This window comes from Papaver somniferum, chromosome 4 (assembly GCF_003573695.1).
Source record: "Papaver somniferum cultivar HN1 chromosome 4, ASM357369v1, whole genome shotgun sequence".
Classification (NCBI taxonomy): Eukaryota; Viridiplantae; Streptophyta; class Magnoliopsida; order Ranunculales; family Papaveraceae; genus Papaver; species Papaver somniferum.
In genome coordinates, this window is record NC_039361.1 from 28,084,012 (window position 1) to 28,092,616 (window position 8,605).

The 8,605-nt window shown below is 33.8% G+C and overlaps 1 protein-coding gene across 1 annotated transcript; it reads left to right on the top strand.

The window, feature by feature from the left end:
* The first annotated feature begins 2,121 nt into the window (after positions 1 to 2,121).
* On the top strand, positions 2,122 to 7,994 carry LOC113275020 (MADS-box transcription factor 6-like). Its single transcript, XM_026524445.1, has 8 exons — positions 2,122 to 2,565; positions 5,808 to 5,886; positions 6,384 to 6,445; positions 6,554 to 6,653; positions 6,943 to 6,984; positions 7,149 to 7,190; positions 7,310 to 7,446; positions 7,651 to 7,994. The coding sequence occupies exons 1-8, from the start codon at positions 2,384 to 2,386 to the stop codon at positions 7,769 to 7,771; spliced, it is 765 nt and encodes a 254-aa protein (XP_026380230.1). The 5' UTR covers positions 2,122 to 2,383; the 3' UTR covers positions 7,772 to 7,994.
* Positions 7,995 to 8,605: the final 611 nt, after the last annotated feature.

Sequence of the window (8,605 nt, forward strand, 5' to 3'; positions counted from 1 at the left end):
TCCGTCCCTAATAAGATGATCTAGTTGTAGTTTGCACAAATTTTAAGACAAGGATGAAAGTGGAGTATGTTTAACTATTTTTTTGCAATTATATCCTTATGGGCAATAATTAGTAAAATTTAGAAACGATTTATCTCTTAAACTATATCACAGTTTTTTATAAACTTTATACCGTTGAAAAGCATTTTAAAACACCTACGCAACGAATATAAACATGACTATCAAATTATACATCTTTCTTATAGAAAAATAATCAATTAAAAGGATAATTTTAGAAATATTCCTTGATTAGTGAAATAGCTCATCTATTTATGGGACAAAGTTTAAAACCAAGTAGGTCATCTTATTACGGACGGAGAGAGTATGTTACATTCACATATTCTTATCTCGTTTTACTAGGATTAAATTAATTAAGGAACGCTTATGCATGATATGCTTCTTATAATTGGTATAAACCTTATTGATCTATGCATGAACACTAACATTCAGATTGAAGTGTTCCGAAGACAACAAGTTATTGACAACAACAAGCTAATATGGTAATTAAATTAGCTAACATGCATGAACACTAACATTCAGATCCAGATTCCTTCTTCACCATCCTTTGATTCGTAGTTCTTTGGTATTAGTTTCCCTTCGTTTAAGAATACAACTTCGTGCATGAAAAGAGCTGTATCTGCTTCCATTGTTTCATTCTTGTTTGCTTCTTCCATCTTTTGTATTCTTTCAGGGCATACAGAGGAGAAGTGTCCTGGTTTATCACATCTGTAACAAATAATGTTTGATTTATCCTTCTTTTCTTTCCCTTGGTTTTGATCATTCTGACTTGTTGTTCTATCTTGTGAGTTAAAACTTCCTCCCCTTCCTCGGCCTCTGTTTCCTCTACCACCTCTTCCACGACCTCTTCCTCTTGTCGCAGAGTTTTTTTGGTAAGAGTTTGTGTACCAGAGTTTTCCTTGAGTTTCTCCATTGTTTTCTTCATCAAGGATTCTTTCTTCATATGCTTTCAATCTTCCAATTATATCTTCATAGCTAGTCTTCTTTAAATCTAAGACTTGTTCGAGAGAAGCTATGATATGAATATACTTGGATCTTGGTAAACTATTGAGAAACTTCTTTACCAGTTTATCTTCATCAATGGATTGTACAAGTGACGCAGCTTTTGAGGCTATCTCTGATAGCTTTCTTGCAAAGCTATCAATAGTATCAGTGTCTTTCATCTTCATTCTTTCAAATTCAGACATTAAGGTTTGCAGACGGGCTTCTTTAACTCGATCAACTCCGAGATTACGTGCCTTTATTTCATCCCAAATTTTCTTTGAAGTTTCCTGTTCACCAACTTGTAGAACAAGACATTCTGGTATTGCTTGAAAGAGTAATCCAATGGCAACATTGTTTTTGTCTGGGTCCAATGTACCAGGATCAATTGTTTCCCAAACTTTGTAGATTTTCATCAGTACCTTCATTCTCATGGCCCATACTGTGTAGTTTGTGGCGTTGAGGATTGGAACTTGTATTGATGGTGGCGTGAACTGTTTTGCACCCACAATGGTGGTTTCGTTTTCCATGGCTCAGAAACAAGCTCTGATACCAATTAATGGCAACTGCAAGACGAAACTTAGCTTATATAAAGACAACTCTCTTAATTGATGTTTAGAAAATCTCTCAAAACTAAACACAAGCTCTAATCTTGCTCATATGATCAACCACAACTTTGGTGATCATATATATATAGAACTATGAATTCCTTTTCCTAGTCCTATTACCTTATTACATGTCTTTCCTTTTCTTAGAACTAGATGACTTCTAATTCCCTTAGGATTACATCAATTTTCTAATCTTGTCCTAACCAGCTTTGTTAGTGACTTCTATGTTGAAGTTATCCAACAGAAATACACTAATTAGGTACACAGGAAATTTTAGCAGAAAATTGGGAAAGATTGAAAAATAGATAAAAAAATATAGGAATTAAGGTAAAAGGTTTCCATTTTGTTACAAGAGAAGATCCAGTAGTATTTTGTGAGGGTCTTTTTTACAGATAGATAGATCAGACACTTAACATACATACATGATACACATATATAGTCACCCACTTTTTTGTTGAAGAATTTTCCAGTACCTATTCTTAGCTCTCTAGTAGTCTCTCCTTCTTCATCATCCAATTAAATATCATCTCTCTTTACCCTACTCTGTGAAAAAAAATAAAAAATTTCCCAGACAAAAATATAATTTTTTTGAAAAGTAGTTGTGTGTGTTTGTGTATAAGTAAGAGATAGAGAGAGAGAGAGAGAGTAACAAGAGGAAGAACTAGAAGAAGAAGGTGTTCTTGTTGTTGTTGTGTGCTAGTGAGAGTGAGGTGAGCTGGTTATTAGAGAGAAAGAAAATGGGTAGAGGAAGAGTGGAACTAAAGAGAATAGAGAATAAGATTAATAGACAAGTAACATTCTCAAAGAGAAGAAATGGTTTACTTAAAAAAGCTTATGAACTTTCTGTTCTTTGTGATGCTGAAGTTGGTTTGATTATCTTCTCTAGCCGTGGTAAACTCTATGAGTTCGCTAGTGCCGGGTATATATATACACACCTCCTTCTCCCTCTCCATCTACCTCTCTTGGTTCTAGTGATGATGATTCTTTAATCTTCCATCGATCTCTCAACTGTTTTATACATTTTTGAATCAATCAAAGTACTTACCTTGAATGCGATTGCTCAAAGAAAAAGGAAGTTTTTTTTCTTTTACATTGAATGCTTATTGCTCTATTTTTGCTCCAATAATTTTCTTGGGTTTTGTTGTTTTAATGGAGGGATCTATGTATATTTCTCCAAATTTGTGTTTTTTTTTCTTTTTTGAATAATTTTTATTTTAGGGTTTGTGTGTTGTATGTACTTGAAATGCTTTACCCTTTTTTTTAGTTCTTTGTTTCTTTTTCTGTGTTAACATGATCTGATCATGAAGTTTTGTTAACAAGAATTTGAACAAACAAAACTTACCATAAAACCTCTCTTTCTTTCGTCAGCATATACTTACTGTAAGCAGCAGAAACCAAACAAACCCAGTTAATGTCATGTTTTTCTCATTTTAAATAAAACTTTCACAAAAGGAGTTTGGGATTTTTCTATTAGACCTTGTGATTCTTTCTCGATTCTTTCATTTGGTGGATTTTTCTTGTTTGGGATTGATCAGTAAATGGCATATTGCATCGATTGAAGAGGAAAAAATACTCCTACTAACTCATTAAGGCATTTTTTGTTCAATTAAAACTCGACACGTCTCACATGCTTCTGATTATATTTCTGATTTTTCTGAATTCAAGTTCTTCTGATATATCTCTCGGTTCAAGTGATGATGGTTTGTATTCGTACCAAAATGCTTTCATTTATCTTCTCTTCTTCTTCTTGTACGGCTTAGCTCACCAGTCGGACCGTTCTTCTTTTCGATCTAACATTCTCTTTCTTACTAATAGGAACAGCACACAGGCTGAACTGAAAAAAGAAGAACTGAACTGAAAAGTTATTTCTTCTTTTTTCTTTCTCTCTTTTTACTTTGACATTGGAAAATCCATCAGTCATTTCGGTTATATCATTAAAACCATCTTATTATCCTCTGAGAGGCCATTAGATGTGAGAGTTCAAGTTTGGAACTCAGATTTGTTGTCTTGTCTCTGTGTTTTAATGAGAGTTGATTGTCTTTGATTTTTTTAGGGTTTTCAAAAATTAGAAGATGTTGTTTAGGCCAGAAAGGGAAAGTATCAAGAACCTAGGGTTTCAGTTTAATTCTTCTTCTTCTTCTTCCTTTGTTTTTTATTGGTGGTTCAGTTTATCACTAGATCTATGCTTTTTTTTTTTCTTTTTTTTTTTGAGAACAAATCTTAGCACACCATACAATCGTAGTAAGTTTCAGGAGATTTTTCCTTGTTGTGGAAGCATTTTTTAGGTATTTAGGTTAAAGGATTTTGGAACCCATGACAAAAATAGAAGAAAGAATCTATGAAAAATGAGATATTCTGGTTAACCCTAAATACCAACCAAGCTCAACAGATACAAAGTAGCTAACACAGAATCTTATCTTAGTTTCATGTATATGGAATATTTTTTTGGTTGATTTCATGTTATCAAATTTATGCCTTGTGTTTCTGGTTTCTTTCTTTTCATGTTATCAGATTTATGCCTTGTCTGCCTACAGAAATCTTCTTCCATTACTAAATTTATGGAGTTCTTAGTTTCTTGTTTTATCATATGTGTTTCACTCTCAAATGGTAATAGTACTACTTGTTGGAAAGAAGATCTGTAATAGGCAGCTGATAGATGATAGATCTTCTCCTGATCTGGAAAAAATGTGCATGGAGATCTTAGTTTCAAAATGAAATGCTAGTAATGCCAGTTTTGAGTATATCATGAACTGAACTGTTAGTGTTGATTTGCAGCAATCTATGACTTAGTATCTTATTAGTATCAAGTACAAAGATGCATCATATTTAGGAAAACATATTGTAAACTAGTACAAGATGAGTTTTCTTGTGTCTTATATTTAGAAAAATATATTATAAACTAGCATATGATGAGTTTGATTTTATCTGATTAAGATTGTAAACTAGTACATGGACATGATAAACTAATGGGACTTAAAAGGTTGTAATGAACTAATGAAAAGTAGTACAAAGAAGCATCTTGTTTAGAAAAGTATATCATCATGAGTTTGATTTTGTCTGATTAAGATTATGAACTAGTACATGAACATGATAAACTAATGGGGCTTAAAAGATTGCATGCTAGATTCCATGGACTGTGGTGGTTCCTCATAAGAGGTTTTGAGTTGTGACATGCATGTCAAGAATCATCCAATGAGGTACTAGATATATTGTTTGGGGATCCTCCGTGTATTTCCGTTTACTTTAGTAAAGGCTCTAATAAGTAGAAAATTGGATGAGAAACTTCGATCTTTGGCTTCTATACTTGAGTTCTACCAAAATCATACTTTCTGAATCTTTACGCAGAGGTGTTTTAATATCCAATCGTTTATGGAAAGTTGCAGTACTATTGTGTTGTCATTGCTTGTGTGAAAATAGTGCTTTGTTTCATATCATTTAGAAAATGTCATTGCACCAAGAACCAGCTTTAGCATCTGTTTTGTTTCTTTGTAATGTTGGCTTAATTAGTTCCTTTAGAGCATAGCTTCAATTTCAGAATATATCTAATTCTCATAAACATTCTCCATAAAGTTCCAAATCTCTTGACGAGACTGGATTCATAGCTTTATTTTGATGCTAAACAAGTTACGTTTCTATTCCATCAAATGGCTAGCTAGTAGAGCTATTAGTGAGTAGTGAACACCACAAAACTCTAAACCCCAAAGATAAACAGTAGAAAACTACTTTGGTATATTCCCTGATATCTTAGTTCAGTCACTGTAGAAATTTCAACTATGTAAGTGAAATCTCACGACTTTTTAGGTCACTTTGTTTTTGGAAGCTCCCACTCTTTTTGAAAAACCTTAAATTCTCTTGATGTTTTTTGTCTTTTGGTTTTTCTATCATTATATTTTGGGTATGAAGTGGAAAAGGAAGTGCAAGTGTGTGCTTGTCTTCATCTTGTGTGAAGGAATTTGATTCTAATTATCCCAGTTTGTGATTGCCTTGTTTGAATGGAGAAACTTTTCTGTATGAAGCCGCAACTTCTTGTTTCTTTATTGATGTTTCCCTTGTTATCTGAGTTAAAATGAGCTGTTTCTTTGTCGAATAGCTTTATATATAAGAAATGTGGATCCTATTTTTTATGCTACACTAATAATTATTCGATTTTCTACATTTCAGTATGAACAGAACTCTTGAGCGATATCAGCGTTGTTGTTACACTCCTCAAGACAGCTCTGCTGCCGAGCGTGAAACCCAGGTTGGTTATCTTTCCGCATCTTTTTCCGACAAAAAGGAAACAAAGTTACAAATTTAACTTAAAAGGGTGAAGTTAACTTCTAGGAATTTGTATGCATTAAGAACTTAAACCAAAATGAATGCAAACACATGACTGTTATCTTTCCAGTTGTTCAAGCACACTTCTGGGTGACTTCGCATCTTGTCTTGGGTTTAATTTGTCAAACATGACCTGATGTGAAGTCTTCAAAGTTTAAACTAAAAATTGGCAGCAAAAGAAGTGCTTGATTTTCTGTCCCAAAAAATGGAATACATTAACTAGTCAGTTCTGATTAATCCAGATAGCACTAGCTTTAGCATCCTTTTAACATTTAGTGCATTTTACGATTTTAATCACTGAATGAGTTTTCCGTATCTGTTGAATTGGAAGTAATGGATGGTGGATACTATCTGTTGGTTTATTTAATTTGTTGTACTTGATTTTTATCTAGTTTGGCTTAACATTTCTTGTTGATGCAGAGCTGGTACCAAGAAGTGTCAAAGTTGAAGGCAAAATATGAATCCCTACAGCGCTCACAAAGGTTAAATATGATCTAAATCTATTCCCAACATAGTTTTACAAGTTCAAAGATAGTTTTACTAGTTATCTTTGAGTATGCTCACTTTCTTTTTATTTTGTTATCTGTAAGGCATTTGCTTGGAGAAGATCTTGGACCTCTTAGTGTGAAAGAGTTGCAGAGTCTTGAGAAGCAACTCGAAGGAGCCCTTTCCCAAGCTAGGCAAAGAAAGGTATTCCTAACCTTAACATATAAATAGCCTTAATGAACTCTCTTTTGTCTAGTTGGCGAAAGAGGGAAAAAAATCCTTCAGGTAAATTCCCTATGTCCAAAATTACTCAACATGGTAACTAGCTTCAAGCACAAAACCGTTGAGTTAAGATACAGTAAGGAAAACCTAAGAAGTAAAGAAAACCAAATGAGATCTATTACATTCTTTCAATGTTATTAACAAAATTTTCTGGCAAATAATTTGCAGCTATGAAACTGACTTGCTATATTGTTGTTCTTTAACGTTGCAGACACAAATAATGATGGAACAGATGGAAGAACTCCGCAGAAAGGTATCTGATACCTACCTAGTTTCTTATCACCATATTGTATTTAGTGCTTGCATTAGCCTCAATCATTTTCTTACCTGTTCACTTGAATGATCTATATCACGTTCATATTTCTGAATATCCTATTTTGTCATGTAAAAGTAAACTTTGCAAATTTATGCTAACAGGAACGACACCTTGGAGATATAAACAAGCAGCTGAAAAATAAGGTGCCATAACAGTTCATATAAACTCGGATTGAATTTCCTATAAACATTTTTACTGTAGGCAATTTGGGAACCAACACTAATTATATGAACATTTCTGGTTTGTTTTTGGATGTTCTTAGCTTGAAACCGAAGGCCAAGGATCATTGAGAGCAATTCAGGCATCATGGGAATCTAGTGCAATGGTTGCTAACAATAACTATTCTGTTCATCCATCTCAATCTAATTCCATGGATTGTGAACCCACTTTGCAGATAGGGTATGTACATTCACTTCCTATATTCGTAGTTCATTATTCCTCCTTCTCTATCTAGTCAGATTTGGAAATGAAAATGCCCCGGTTTGATTATAAGTTTGTCAAGACCACTTAAACCCTAGTTAAGGAATTATAATAGTCAACCAGTACATATGCAGTAAACACACTCATTTTCTGACATTATAGAGTTTTGGACGAAAATGGCAGGTACCACAACTATGTCCAACAACACCAGCAGCAGCAACAACAACAACAGGAAGAAGCAAACCTTGCTAGGAATGTTGGGAATAGCAGTGAGAATAACTTCATCCAGGGATGGGCCCTCTGATGCCCATCCTAATGATAAGCTTCAACCACCCCCACCCACCCCCACCCCAAAAAAAAATAATATAGCGTCATATATAGCTAATAATTTTATTTTATGATTTTTAATGGTTAAAGTACAATATGTTATATGAGAATGACAAACCTACGGTACATTTGATTAACTATTCACAGGGTTTTTAATTGCAAATATTGATACTCAAATCAGTCAGTATTATTTTTGAGTATATGTATATATATTTTTCGATTCCTAACTGCATGTTTACCAAGTAACCTAATGGCTCTTATTAGTTTGACCATTTGCTTCACCTACCTTGAGTTTACTGTGGATACACGGAATTGTGGTTGAGATTGTTGGTTATAGGTTATTGCTTGTGAAACTCAAAACCTATATGACATAAAAGGGTGAGATTCCAATGTCATTTGGTAAGAATAAGGTGAAACTTATACATAGGGAATTGGGGTAATTTTCGTTACCTCCAGCTTGGTAATTTGCATTACTTCCCCTATAAAATTTAAATTAGCAAAACCTCATCTCGTCAATAACTCTGTTTATTCCAAGTTAACTGACTCAGCACTAACTTATACGTGGTTCTTATTTTTTTGGAGTAATTTGCGTTACCTCCCCTGTAAAGATTGGTAATTTGCATTACCTCCCCTGTAAAGATTAGTAATTTGCATTACCTCCCCTACAAAAAACCACGTGTAAGTTTGTGTTGAGTCAGCTAACTTGGAATAGACGGAATTATTGAGGAGATGAGGTTTTGCTAATTTTATTTTTATAGGGGAGGTAATGCAAATTATCAATCTTTACAGGGGAGGTAACACAAATTACCCC